Here is a 14,270-nt window from a genome sequence, read left to right on the forward strand (position 1 = left end):
CTGGTCTTTTGCTACGTCTGCATTTTCATGGCTATGGCTCAATAACAGAGGCCTAGGGGGTGAGTTTCCCGAAAGCCTCGTAGCTGAATCAGGCTGGCAGAGTGGTTTTGGTTCTGTAGCTGTACAGCCATTCCACACCATCACGGTTCACGCCACCAGAAAGAGAACTGAGTGGGGTGAAATGGGGTGGAACGGCCTGGTCTCTCAGGAGGAATGTGAGGTATTTCCGAGCATGTGCACCACAGAGTGTCGAGCCAACCAGGCGGTGCGCCATGACTATCAAGGGCACCACTACCACAGGACTTCTGGTATGGTTAACTTACCCTGGTCAAATAAAGGTTGAGAATGGTCTGTGCTAGCTTGGTGGTGGTTTGTGCAATAGAGAACTTTGATGCTACCTCTACTTCCCTAGCGATACATAATGCATTATAGACCGGATCTTATCTTGAGGAACGCACACAACAGCCGTTCTCATAAATCTTGTGTTGATGTGCATGGGATTTGTTTTAAATTCAAGTTATGCATATACATTTACGTCAGGATTGGGCTTTATGAAAAAAGAGAGGAAGTCTTTAGTAAAAAGCTTATACTTCCCACTGTTTCCTGGTTGACCACTGGGTCTGAGGATTGAGGTAAATAGAATGGACCCGTAATACCAGATTAAACTTGGTGACATATGTCAATAGTAGAATGAGTTGGAAAACAAAAAAGATGACTGTATTTTCTCTTTATCAGATCATATTCTGGCTTGGTTTTGCTGCTGGGGATGATGACGGTGTGGGTGGATTATGGAACAGTTAGTCCAAAATGTGGGTAAACCTTAGTGGAGTCAAACTAAAATGTGACCTCTTGTTTGAACTTCTTAAAAAATCCATACATTCTCTTTCCAATATGATAAGGAGATGAACTACAAATACAATCGACTTTCTGTGCCAATGAGTGCACCGTCTTCTTTACTGCAGGTCAGCAATGGGCAACTGGCCGCATGCGGCCCGCGGCAACCCTTTTGTAGGCCCGCGGACCAATTAAGTCAGGCTCTCAACTTACTGTTGAGAGTTAGAATACACAAGGTGCAATTTCGAAATGTGATTGTGTATCAGCAGCCACTCAATTAGCGCATGTCAGCTATTTTATTTATTTATTGGTAAGTTAGTCTAGCGGCCAGCTATCTAAACTTGTAGTTAGAATGGTCGAATGACCAAACTGTGCGGTGTCCATTGATCATCAGTTATCATATTAAAAACAACGAACATTTGCCTCCACCCTATGACAAAATGTATAGAATTGCAGGAAATTTGTTAGAAAATTGCAAACTCTTCTCTTCGCACCATGGCAAAATGTGTAGAATTGCAGCAAACTTGCTTTAAAATGGCAACATTTTCTCTACGCCGCATGGCAAAATGTGCAGAATTGCAGGAGATGAACTTTAAAATGATTTTCGCTGTCACGTGGGGGGCCGCTAAAATGTTTTACTCGCAAGGTAGTGGTGTTTTTTTTGGAGGGGGGGGGTATGGTTGTGGGTACGCAGACCCGTTTCTTTGTGGCCCCCACCCCCATCAAAGCAGCCCATCCCTGCTGTAGGTCATACTTTTATTGTGCATTCTGTGGCTGTTTTCTCTGTTATACTCACTGTTGTTAGGTAGATGTGTTTTTTGCAGCTGGTCTGAGCGTGTGTTGTAGTCAAACAAAGCGAGGGTAAGGCACCGGAAGAGGGACACAACACAACAAACACAACACACACACACAACACAGCACCACTCGCAGAAAGGAAGCAACAAAATGAGGTCATCCATCGCTGGAGAACACACACACAAAGAGATATGACTGTAACATCTGGCACAGATCAAAACCCACTACACAGACCTCTGATGATGTCACGGGGGGAGGGGGGACACATAACTAGGACTTATCTAAGAGCAGATGGCGGGTTCGCTGGGGTTCGATTTTTCCAACACATCAAATATTGATTTCAGCCAAAGATTCATAACACACGAGTCCATTTACATGACACAAGAGAATAAATATCATCACTGTTTGAACTGAGATGATATCAGGCCCATTGCTTTGTCCATGGTGCATAAAGCATAAAATGCAGAGCTCCTCTACAATACTCTGTCAAGCTGAAATGAGAAGAGGTGGTATTGGGCTCTGTAAGGTTACACTGACCTTATCCTGAGTTCTAAATCGAGTGATTGTTTCGCTTTTAAAAATAAAAAAAGCTATTTTGAGACACAGGGAAACACAGTCGGTGAAGGAAGTGTCAATTATAATGTCAAAAAATACAGCCTGGCATTTCTGTACTCGAGCAAGGAAGGTTGAAATGAGAGAGGTAGAAAAAGAGAAGAAGAGAAAAGGAAGGAAAGATGAGGAGAGAGAGAGAGAGAGAGAGAGAGAGAGAGAGAGAGAGAGAGAGAGAGAGAGAGAGAGAGAGAGAGAGAGGAGAGAGAGAGAGAGAGAGAGGAGAGAGAGAGAGAGAGAGAGAGAGAGAGAGAGAGAGAGAGAGAGAGAGAGAGAGAGAGAGAGAGAGAGAGAGAGAGAGAGAGTAGGAGAGAGTAGGAGAAAGATTGGTTTGGAAAGTGCAAGGCTATTGAAACAGACACAATGAAGAGTAACTTGAGCTCAGTTCAACCCCAGTACTGTCCGGCGCAAAGCTCTTTCCATGAGCACAGCAAACAGGGTAGGAGAGGACAATGTTTGGACAACTCTTTTATGCAATGTGACATTCTGTTTAATTTCAGCAAGATGTGTCTGGAAGAAATGTCCCTGAATGCAAAACAGGCCTAAGTACTTGAAGCGTAACTGTAAGAGAAGATCCAGCTGTTTCTCCCAATCCATCCATATACTGTAGTTTACAGTATTTTGTAGGCCGTCATTGTAAATGAGAATTTGTTCTTAACTGACTTGCCTAGTTAAATAAAGGTTAAATATGATTATTTTTTAAGTAGTGAAATCAACACCAATTGCATAACACAAGAGCAAGTCCATTCAAACACATTCATTCAGTTTCATTCAGTGAAAACGCATTTCCATTCCGTTCCTTTTGACTCCTGGTGCAGGTTGACTTCCTGGAGATTCTTTATGTTTATGACATCACCCGTCCAATCCATGTCCTGATCTCCTTCTAGGCTGACAGACAGGAGGAGGCGTATTATCATGTGGTCTACTGCAGGATTAAAGCCTGTCCGTTGGACCTTAATCTGCTTGTCAAACACACACACACACACACACACACACACACACACACACACACACACACACACACACACACACACACACACACACACACACACACACACACACACACACACAGATGGAAAGAACTGACCGGGTGAAAGAGGGATAGAGGGATCATGGAATAGTAAACTACGTGTGTTGAATGCTGTTTTGTGTCAAAAGGGGATGAGAGAAAAGGGGAGTGCTCTTCTTATTATTTTACCTCTCATACTACTAACTTCTGACTTAGGCCTTAACCACAGTTTGTGTAAGTACGTGCAACTGTGTGTGCGTGCGTGTGCATGTGTGTGTGCGTGTGCGTGTGTATGTGTGGCCATAGGATATGGTCATATTGTTCTGGTGAGATGCTATTTGTAGGAGTGTGTTTACTCTCTCTGGCTCTGAAAGACTCTGAAGGAGTACACAGGGTTCTAGAACCAACCACAGAATGACCTTCAGAACACAGCCAGCCAGAACCAGCCACAGAATGACCTTCAGAACACAGCCAGCTGAGGGATAACTGCTGCTTTTTTTCTGAATTCTTACCGTAAACTCCATTCCCTTGGGTTTGGAAACACACCCACTCTGACTGCCTGGCTGGCTAGTGTGTCGCTGCTGGTATTGAATAGCACACAGCTTGTTGGACTTGGCTTCAGTGAGTCTCAAGCCTCAAGAATCAATGATGATATAATAGACGATTGTTCTGTTAATGATTTCATGGCAAGACCAACGACTGTAATTTCCCTTCTGAGAAATATTTCAAAAGGAACCTCAAAACCATCCACATCTGATATCTCCTTAAATGGTGGTTGTCTGTTCAGTCTTACAGATGCTGCATTCAGATGTCCTTTTCATGATCATCTCATGTTTAACTCTTATTTAACATTGGCTGGCTCTAGGACTTCTTTTCCAGATCATAGTTAGATCCCACATTGTCACCACACAGACATAGGACAGCCTCAATGCCTTACGGCCTCCTGTTGATCAGCCAAGACCACCCTGCTGAATGGATGAAGGATTATGTGGATACAAGTTTGCTTACATCAAAGATCATATCTTCGCTCTTGACACATGGCAAACAATCTATTAGTCAACTGCTTCAGTGAGGAAGCCCTGCTTGTCTGGAGACAGTGTGGGTTTAGGTTTGACTCAGTGGGTGTGCTACTGTATGTGTACAGTATACCAATCACGACTCTCTGTGGTTCTTCTATCCACAGGATTACTTAGTAGTGTATGTTTGTATGTGTGGAGTGGAGCCCCTAAGTATACTTGGATTGAGTCAGGCTATTCCGTTGATGCAGTGGTTCCGGTGCTGACGGTGGTGTGTGTGTGTGTGTGTGTGTGTGTGTGTGTGTGTGTGTGTGTGTGTGTGTGTGTGTGTGTGTGTGTGTGTGTGTGTGTGTGTGTGTGTGTGTGTGTGTGTGTGTGTGCGTGCGTGTGTATGTGAACATCCTCAGGGGTGGCTGAGTTCAAAGACATAGTGTAAATCCTCGGGGCTCCTGAGTGGCACAGCGGTCTAAGTCACTGCATCTCGGTGCTAGAGGTGTCACTACAGACCCTGGTTTGATTCCAGGCTGTATCACAACCGGCCATGATTGGGAGTCCTATAGGGTGGCGTACAGCGTTGTCCGGGTTAGGGTTGGGTCGGGGTAGGCCGTCATGGTAAATAATAATTTGTTCTTAACTGACTTGCCTTATTTTAAAAATAAAAATAAATACAGTACAACATTGAGTGGGGTTGGATGAGGAGAAGTTTTTGAGGCAATCATCGCCCCCTTGTGGGAGAATATACTAGTACAAAGTCTTAAAAGACACACAGTCCATGGAAATTATAGGTCTGCTTTGATATAAGCATTTCGCTACACCCGCAATAACATCAGCTAAATATGTGTATGCGACCAATAAAATTTGATTTGATTTTGATGCAGTGGTACAGCGACAGCATACCCGACACAAAGATATATGACTACGAAGAATGGAAGAGAGACAGTGAATATACATAGAGAGAGCCCCGATAGAGCAGACTAAATCTGAGGCTGTGTCCAGATGGGCAGACAGACAGTGGACACAGGGCAGGCTGTGTCCAGATGGGCAGACAGACAGTGGACACAGGGCAGGCTGTGTCCAGATGGGCAGACAGACAGTGGACACAGGGCAGGCTGTGTCCAGATGGGCAGACAGACAGTGGACACAGGGCAGGCTGTGTCCAGATGGGCAGACAGACAGTGGACACAGGGCAGGCTGTGTCCAGTTTGGAGGGCACGTTGTCTGTTTGTGTTAGACTGGCTGGCAGCATCACCAGCATTAGGATCAGCCAACTTCCCAATAATGAAAGGTACTCAATAAAGCTGCTTCATGCGCTCTGCTCTGAGTCAGATCATTGGGTTTATCTGTAATACGGCTGCAATGTGTGTGTGTGTTCTGAACTCCTGTCTCACATCTCTCCTCTCCCTGTGTCTCCAGCTGGCAGGTGTAGCGCGGTAGGGGGCAGTAGAGAGCATGGCTGAGCCAGGCCAGCCCCAGGAGAGCAGCAGTCTGCAGAGGAAGAAACCTCCATGGCTCAGAGTGGACATCCCCCCACAGACGTCCCTGGATGAGCCCTCAACATTCATACAGGTATGATGACACATATCTCTCTCTCTCTCTCTCTCTCTCTCTCTCTCGCTCTCTCGCTCTCTCACTCACACACACACACACGTTTGTTTTACTATACTTGTGGGGACCAAACAATTGATTCCCATTCAAAATCCTATTTTTCCTAACCCCTATTTTACCCTAAACCTAACCCTTAACCAAACCCTAACCGTAACCCCAAAACCCTAAAACTAAACCTAACCCTAACTCCTAACCCTAACCCCTAACTCCTAACCCTAACCCCTAACCCTAACTCCTAACCCTAACCCCTAACTCCTAACCCTAACCCCTAACCCTAACTCCTAACCCTAACCCCTAACTTTAACCCCAAACTCTAACCCCTAACCCTAACCCTAACCCTTGACCCTAATTGTAAGCCTAAACCTAAGCCTAAAAAAAACTTTTTCCTTGTGGGGACCAGCAAAATGCTTTCCTTGTTTCACTATCCTCAGGTCCACACAAGGAAAGTATAACCAAACCACGCACGCACACGCACACACACACACACACACACACACACACACACACACACACACACACACACACACACACACACACACACACACACACACACACACACACACACACACACACACACACACACACACACACACCCCTTACATTCCAGATACAATGCAACTGGATAGACACAACACACACACTTATACAGGTAGAGCACACACCCCACACACATTCATACATACATGTACAGTTGCTGTAATCTGGTCTACACACAGGTTCAATACAGATTCAATACAAGCGTACAATAGAGACCAGCTACAGTTAATCCACTCAGCTATTGAGGTGCAATGTCTTCTTGTTGTCTGGTGTGTGTCGCAGCCGGTGAAGAGGCAGGGGTTCCTGCGCAGTGTGAGCATGCCTGGCGAGAACATACAATCAGGCATCGCAAACTTTGACACCAGCAACCATCTCCAACCCCCCTTGCAGCGCCAGCCCTCCATCACACAGACCATCAAGAGGTGAGACCACACACACGTACACGTGTATCACACACCACACCTTCCACTCTCCTTGCTTCTGCATTACCTGAATATCTTTTCTAAATAACACTAACTTTTACGAACTGACTCTTACTCTTTTCCAGCTGATCTAAACTAAACTCTTTTCATTTCCCTTTTTACTCCTCTCCTTTATTTCCCACTCTCTCTCCTTTCTCTTGGTGTCTCTTCCTTCTCCTTCCCCATCTGCCTACCTGCCTCCCCGGCTTTCCTCGGTCTGGTGTGTGTGTGTAGTGAGAAGAGGGTGCATTTCAAGCGGGTCAACACGGTCCCTCCTAAGGGCCAGAGGGGCCCCCGACGGGTGTCTGTGCTCCGCAGGCGCTCCTGTGTCCCCAAACTGGTCACCCGCCGCCGCTCGTCCATCCCCAAACAAATCATCAAGTAAGAGTGAGAGAGGGGGGGAGGGGATGAGGAGGAATATGAAGAGAGAGAAGGATGAAAGAAGGAACAAGGGAAGAGAGAGAAGGAAAATAGTAAGATAATGTGTCAATACAACAATGTAAGAATCCTCAATACGACAATGTAAGAATCCTCAATACGACAATGTAAGAATCCTCAATATGACAATGTAAGAATCCTCAATACGACAATGTAAGAATCCTCAATACGACAATGTAAGAATCCTCAATACGACAATGTAAGAATCCTCAATACGACAATGTAAGAATCCTCAATACGACAATGTAAGAATCCTCAATACGACAATGTAAGAATCCTCAATACGACAATGTAAGAATCCTCAATACGACAATGTAAGAATCCTCAATACGACAATGTAAGAATCCTCAATACGACAATGTAAGAATCCTCAATACGACAATGTAAGAATCCTCAATACGACAATGTAAGAATCCTCAATACGATAATGTAAGAATCCCCTGAAGAAATAATGCAAACTTCCAGCAATTCGCTCACCAAATCATGTGTCAGAACAACACACAGGGACCACATCTGCTGTGCGTTATGTTTTCATGTTTTTGACTATGTTCCATGACGCATAGAGGATACATTCACACGTTCCACCCACCACCCCTTATACACACACACTCACACACACACACACACACAATGACTCATAAAGAGTAGCTACCTGGCCTCCCACATCAAGGCCGCTGTGAATCCATCGGAGCTCCATGTAGCTGGTTTGTGTTTTCAGCTCATTGTGTGACAGTGGACCAACACCAAAGACAGCTACCTCTTCAAAGGCCTGCCTGAACCTTCGCATGCGAAAGGTGGAACCACGGTGTGTGTGTGTGGTCCAGTTGGCTCCAGTAGGACTCTATCAATAGCATGACAGTAGCACAGTGAGGGGGCACTTGTACTGGCAGGCTAAGGCCTGTGAGAGGGACAGGAATGTCAGCAATGCTAACTTTCTATTGACAGCTATTGTCACACCTATGGAGTTATTGTCACACCTATGGAGTTATATTCATAGACATGATGATACAGTATGTGACTGACTGAGTTTGAACCCCCCCGTGTTAGCAGTGTGTTATAAGACTGTGTTAGCCTGCTGAGCGAAAGGCATTAGTTAACCTTTTTCACGCCTCACCCTAAGGTAGTTTCCTCATGATCATGCAAGGGGTTCATGACTTTGCAGTGTCAATTTTGTGTTCTCTCTCTCTCTCTCTCTCTCTCTCTCTCTCTCTCTCTCTCTCTCTCTCTGTCTCTGTCTCTGTCTCTGTCTCTCTCTCTCTCTCTCTCTCTCTCTCTCTCTCTCTCTCTCTCTCTCTCTCTCTCTCTCTCTCTCTCTCTCTCTCTCTCTCTCTCTCTCTCTCTCTCTCTCTCTCTCTCTCTCTCTCTCTTGTTGAGACAGGTCCCACACACTCCCTCCACCGCCTGATATGTACAACCTACCTTGTTTTTTCTCTTCTTGTAATCTCTCTCTTCCTGGGAAGTGCTGGTATGTTAGTGGGAGCGTTGCCCAATTTACACAAACTCCCCAAACAGGGGGGGGGGGGGCAGAGAAAAAGGGAGAGAGGAGGGGTTAATAGAAAGAGAGGGCTGAGAGAGAGAGAGAGAGAGGCATGTAGAACTAAGTGTGTTAGGGAGGTGGGAACAGAGATTCACAGAGAGCAGATATGTAGATCCGTTGTCCATTCCCACTGAGGATCAGGCAGCTAGAGAGAGAGGATTCATGGAGATACAGGCGGAAAGATTTCACAGCCTCAAGTTCAGAGAGACAATCTTCTGTTGAATTAAAAGGAATCCTGGAGAGAGAAGACAGATACTGGAGAGAGAAGACAGATACTGGAGAGAGAAGACAGATACTGGAGAGAGAAGACAGATACTGGAGAGAGAAGACCGTTTTGAGGAAAACTGGATACTCAACACTTCCAAGCACAGTAGACGGATCACAGATCATAGCCTGGAGGTTATGGAGCTGAAGACAGCAAATCCCTGTAATAGATACAGACTAGAATATCACACTGCGTCAAGTTTGTCTCAAGTTCAGAGAGCAAATCTTCTGTTGAATTAAAAGTCTGTTGGATTCTATTTCCAAGCACGATAGACGGATCACAGTGCTGCAGGAGAAAGACAATTATTTCGGAGTCACACTGGAGGTCAGCCAGCTTCTAGACGACACGTTCTCCTAGTGTGATCATCTGGTCTGAGGATCATCAACTTTGCCATGCCGTTTGATTGACCCCCTCTCTGGGAAGAACATACTACTGAATGGAAGTACATTTCACATCAGCACCCAGTGGATGTATAGCAGCTCTCAGCCTCAACTGACCTTCAATTATTCTCACCAGCTGTGAACCAGAGGGTGACGTGGGGTCAGATGTTGGACAGGGGTTAGGGGGGAGACCAGGACATTATGTGGTTGTGGCTCCAGGCTGCTGTAGCTCTGTGTGAGCCAGAGGCATGACCCTACCTGCTTCCTGGGACTGGGATGGACTGGACAGGTAAGAGGACTTTGGGGGGGGGGGGGGCAACATGGAAATGCCTGGACAGGAGGACTAGAGGGAAGAATGGGGAGGGGTGCGTTAGTGTGTTGGAAAGGAATACAGAGGGGAGACAGGAGGGGGGCAGGGGGAGACAGGGATGTGCTGGACAGGTAAGACAGTGTGGGACTGGGTAGAGGAACATGTGGAAAACAGGAGGGAGGGAAGGAGTCGGGGAACAGGAAAGAAGAGAGGGAGCGAGAGGGGAGATTAGAGGAGAGAATTTCCAGCTGTGCAGGGATCCCTGACAGTATTTTACAAAGGAACCGTTGATCTTTAAATTTTTCATAGTTGATGGATGCTTGTTTCTACAATGTTAGTTGCTCCAATGTGACCCAAATGTAATAGAACAAGGGAAATAGAACATGCACGGATCAGTGTGACATAAATAAGGATGTTCAACCCTCACTAAATGTCTCCCCAAGCTACACATGACCTTTGTCTGTATGTCCCTGGTAGTGGAATAATACCAGGAGCTTCTGGCTCTACTGGCAATAGCTGTTGATTGTTATGATCTCTGCCGGTCTCAGAATGATTGGAGAAAGTGGTAGCATTGGCTATCCTTATAGGGCACTACTTTCTCTTTGCATCTTTGTCTTTCTTTGAGTGGCAGATTTATTGCTTTGTGTGTGACTAGTCAGCTAAGCTTCCCAATCAGAGGTAGATAATGATTGTGAATGAAATAGTACACTGTGTGCACCAACCAACCCTACCTTTAGGATATCAAAAAGCCTATTGATGTAGGGTGATGTAGTTTCAATCATTGTCGCTTGGCAGACTGGTGTACTCATGAACCAGTTGTTGTTGTGTTATTTAGTTTGGGTGTGACTGTGACACGCACACACATCCACACACAATCACGCACATTCAAATGCAGACACGCAAGCGTGCACACCGGGGTTTCCGTTAGCCGGTAATAGCCAGCTTTTGGCCTATAAAAAATAGAAAAGCCGTTAAGTAAAATTGCCGCCGGCCAATTGTCAGGAGGAAGAAGAAAAAATCCCATTGCGAAATAATTCCTTTTAGCCTATTCATTTATGGAATTACCAGTTGATGTAAATACATTTGACTGGTCTATTGGTAGATTTGCATAATTTAGTGGAATTAAATTTGCGCATGTGTAGGCTACAGTATATTCGTTATGTATCTTATTTTCACTACATGACAAAAAGTATGTGGACACCTGAACATCTCATTCCAAAACCACGGGCATTAATATGGAGTTGGTCCCCACTATACTGCTATAACAGCCTCCTCTCTTCTAGGAAGGCTTTCTACTAGATGTTGGTACATTGCTGCGGGACTTGCTTCCATTGAGCCATAAGCATTAGTGAGGTTGGGTACTGGTGTTTGGTGATAAGGCCTGGCTCACAGTTGGCGTTCCGATTCATCCCAAAGGTGTTTGATGGGGTTGAGGTCAGGGCTCTGTACAGGCCAGTCAAGTTTTTCCATGCCGATCTCGACAAACCATTTCCTTATGGACCTCGCTTTGTGCACGGGGGCATTGTCATGCTGAAACAAAAGGGCCTTCCCCAAGCTGTTGCCACAAAGTTGGAAGCACAGAATTGTTTAGAATGTATGCTGTATCATTAAGATTTCCCTTCACTGGAACTAAGGGGTCTAGCCCGAACCATGAAAAACAGTCCCAGACCATTATTCGTCGTACACCAAACTTTACAGTTGACTATGCATTCGGGCAGGTAGCGTTCTCCTGGCATCCGCCAAACCCAGATTCCTCCGTCGGATTGCCAGATGGTGAAGCGTGATTCATCACTCCAGAAAATGCGTTTCCACTGCTCCAGAGACCATTGGCAGCAAGCTTTACACCACTCCAGACGACGCTTGGCATTGCCGCATCAGTGGAGACTGCTGAGGGGAGGACGGCTCATAATAATGTCCGTAACGGAGCAAATGGAGTGGCATCACACATGGAAACATGGAAACCATGTGTTTGATGTATTTGACACCATTCCACCTATTCCGCTCCAGCCATTACCACGAGCCTGTCCTCCCCAATTAAGGTGCCACCAACCTCCTGTGTTGTGCATGGTGATCTCAGGCTTGTGTGCGGCTGCTCGGCCATGGATGCCCATTTTATGAAGCTCCCGACGAACAGTTCTTGTGCTGACGTTGCTTCCAGAGGCCGTTTGGAACTTGGTAGTGAGTGCTCGAGGACAGGCGATTTTTACGTTCTACGTGCTTCAGAACTCGGCGGTCCCGTTCTGTGAGCTTGTGTGGCCTACCACTTCGTGGTTGAGGCGTTGTTGCTCCTAGATGTATCCACTACACAATAACAGCACTTACAGTTGACCATGGAAGCTCTAGCTTTGACGGTGCCATGCTGGCGAACCGGGGACACCATTTGTAAGGCTGGTGCCATGTACGTCGGTCCCGAGGAGACGCACTGGAGGCCAGATGCGTTGGGCGGCTTCATGACACCCGGCTCGATGCCCAACCTAGTCCGGCCAGTGCGGCAAGGTGGAATAGCCCGCACTGGACTAAGCACGCGTACTGGGGACACCGTGCGCTTTACCGCATAACACGGTGTCTGACCAGTACGACGCCCTCTCACTCCACGGTAAGCACAGGCAGTTGGCTCAGGTATCCTACCCGGCTTTGCCACATTCCGCGTGTCCCCCCCCCCCCCCCCCAAGAAATTTTTGGGTCTGACTCTCGTGCTTCCGTGCTAGCCGCGTACCTTCATACCGCCGGTTCCTCTCTCCGGTTGCCTCTGCTCTCCGAGCTGCCTCCAGCTGTTCCCATGGGAGGCGATCCTTTCCAGCCAGGATCTCCTCCCATGTGTAGCAACCCTTGCAGTCCAAAACGTCCCCCCATGGCCAATTCTCCTTTTTGCGCTGCTGCTGCTGCTGCTGCTGTCGCTGCCCTTTTACACTCCGCTTGGTCCTTTGGTGGTGGGTGATTCTGTTACGTCTGATTTCCTCCTCTTCGTCTAAAGAGGAGGTGTAGGGATCGGACCAAATAAACTGAACACTACAAGAAACAAAAAAACAAAACGAGAATCTAACCGACAAACAGTCCCGTGTGGCACAACTACATACACGGAAGACAATCACCCACAAAACCCAACACCAAACAGGTTACCTTAACTTCTTATGGCTGCAGCCCGACGCCGGTACACTTATGACAACAGCCAGCTCAAAGTGCAGGGCGCGAAATTCAAAAGATATTTTTTTTAAATATTTAACTTTCACACATTAACAAGTCCAATACAGCAAATGAAAGGTACACATCTTGTGAATCAAGCCAACATGTCCGATTTTTAAAATGTTTTACAGGGAAGACACAATATGTAAATTTATTAGCTAACCACGTTAGCAAAAGACACCACTTTTTTTACTCCATCAGTTTTTTACTCCATCCGTAGCTATCACAAATTCAACCAAATAAAGATATAAATAGCCACTAACCAAGAAACAACTTCATCAGATGACAGTCTGATAACATATTTATTGTATAGCATATGTTTTGTTAGAAAAATTTGCATATTTCAGGTATAAATCATAGTTTACATTGCAGCTACAGTCAGAAATTGCACCGAAAGCAGACAGAAAAATTACAGACACCAACGCCAAATAACTAAATACTCATCATAAAACATTTCTGAAAAATACATAGTGTACAGCAATTGAAAGACAGGCATCTTGTGATTCCAGACAATATTTCCGATTTATCAAGTGTTTTACAGCGAAAACACAATATAGCGTTATATTAGCTTAGCACAATAGCAAACATAACAACAGCATTGATTCAAGGCAAAAATAGCGATAACGTATAAACCACCAAAATATATTAATTGTTTCACTAACCTTCTCAGAATTCTTCAGATGACAGTCCTGTAACATCATATTACACAATGCATATAGAGTTTGTTCGAAAATTTGCATATTTAGCTCCACAAATCGTGCTTATACAATGAGAATAGTGTCCATAACGTCAAGCAATCTGTCTGGCGCCATCTTGTAAAGGCACCTAATCTTATCGAAAACTATTCATAAACTTGACAAAAGAAAATACAGGTTGGACAGCAATCGAAACTATTCATAAACTTGACTAAAAAAATACAGGTTGGACAGCAAATTAGTTCTTAATGCAATCACTGAATTACATTTTTAAAATTAACGTTACTGCGCAATACAGGCTGCGATAAAGCAAGGCTACACTGCAAGTAATGGCGGCTTATGCATTTTACTTTTTCCAACACAACAATGATTTATCAGCATAAATAGTTCTTACTTTTTGATGAACTCCCATCAGAATCTTGGGAAAGGTGTCCTTTGTCCAAAAGAATCGTTGCTAGGTTGGAGAATGTCGTCTTCAACGTTGCAATTAGCAGTAAACAATAGCCATGTGGGCCAGAGATACCCAACTTCCTACAACGTCACGAAAATAAATACCCGAAAATCGCAATATACTGACATAAACTGATATAATTTGG

The 14,270-nt window shown here is 45.4% G+C and overlaps 1 protein-coding gene across 4 annotated transcripts in view; it reads left to right on the top strand.

Annotated features, from left to right (window-relative positions):
- Positions 1-14,270, top strand: part of LOC129828949 (inactive rhomboid protein 1-like) — a 51,855-nt gene that overhangs the window by 13,224 nt on the left and 24,361 nt on the right. For 2 of the 4 annotated variants that reach the window (XM_055890289.1, XM_055890290.1), the window contains exons 2-4: positions 5,677-5,829; positions 6,688-6,827; positions 7,101-7,247. In XM_055890289.1, the coding sequence (XP_055746264.1) occupies positions 5,713-5,829; positions 6,688-6,827; positions 7,101-7,247 (404 nt within the window). In that variant the 5' untranslated portion in view covers positions 5,677-5,712. Of the gene's footprint in view, positions 1-5,676; positions 5,830-6,687; positions 6,828-7,100; positions 7,248-8,911; positions 9,776-14,270 lie in introns of those variants that run through there. The other 2 variants (XM_055890291.1, XM_055890292.1) reach the window with 2 other exon arrangements.

This window comes from Salvelinus fontinalis, chromosome 30 (genome assembly GCF_029448725.1).
Source record: "Salvelinus fontinalis isolate EN_2023a chromosome 30, ASM2944872v1, whole genome shotgun sequence".
Classification (NCBI taxonomy): Eukaryota; Metazoa; Chordata; class Actinopteri; order Salmoniformes; family Salmonidae; genus Salvelinus; species Salvelinus fontinalis.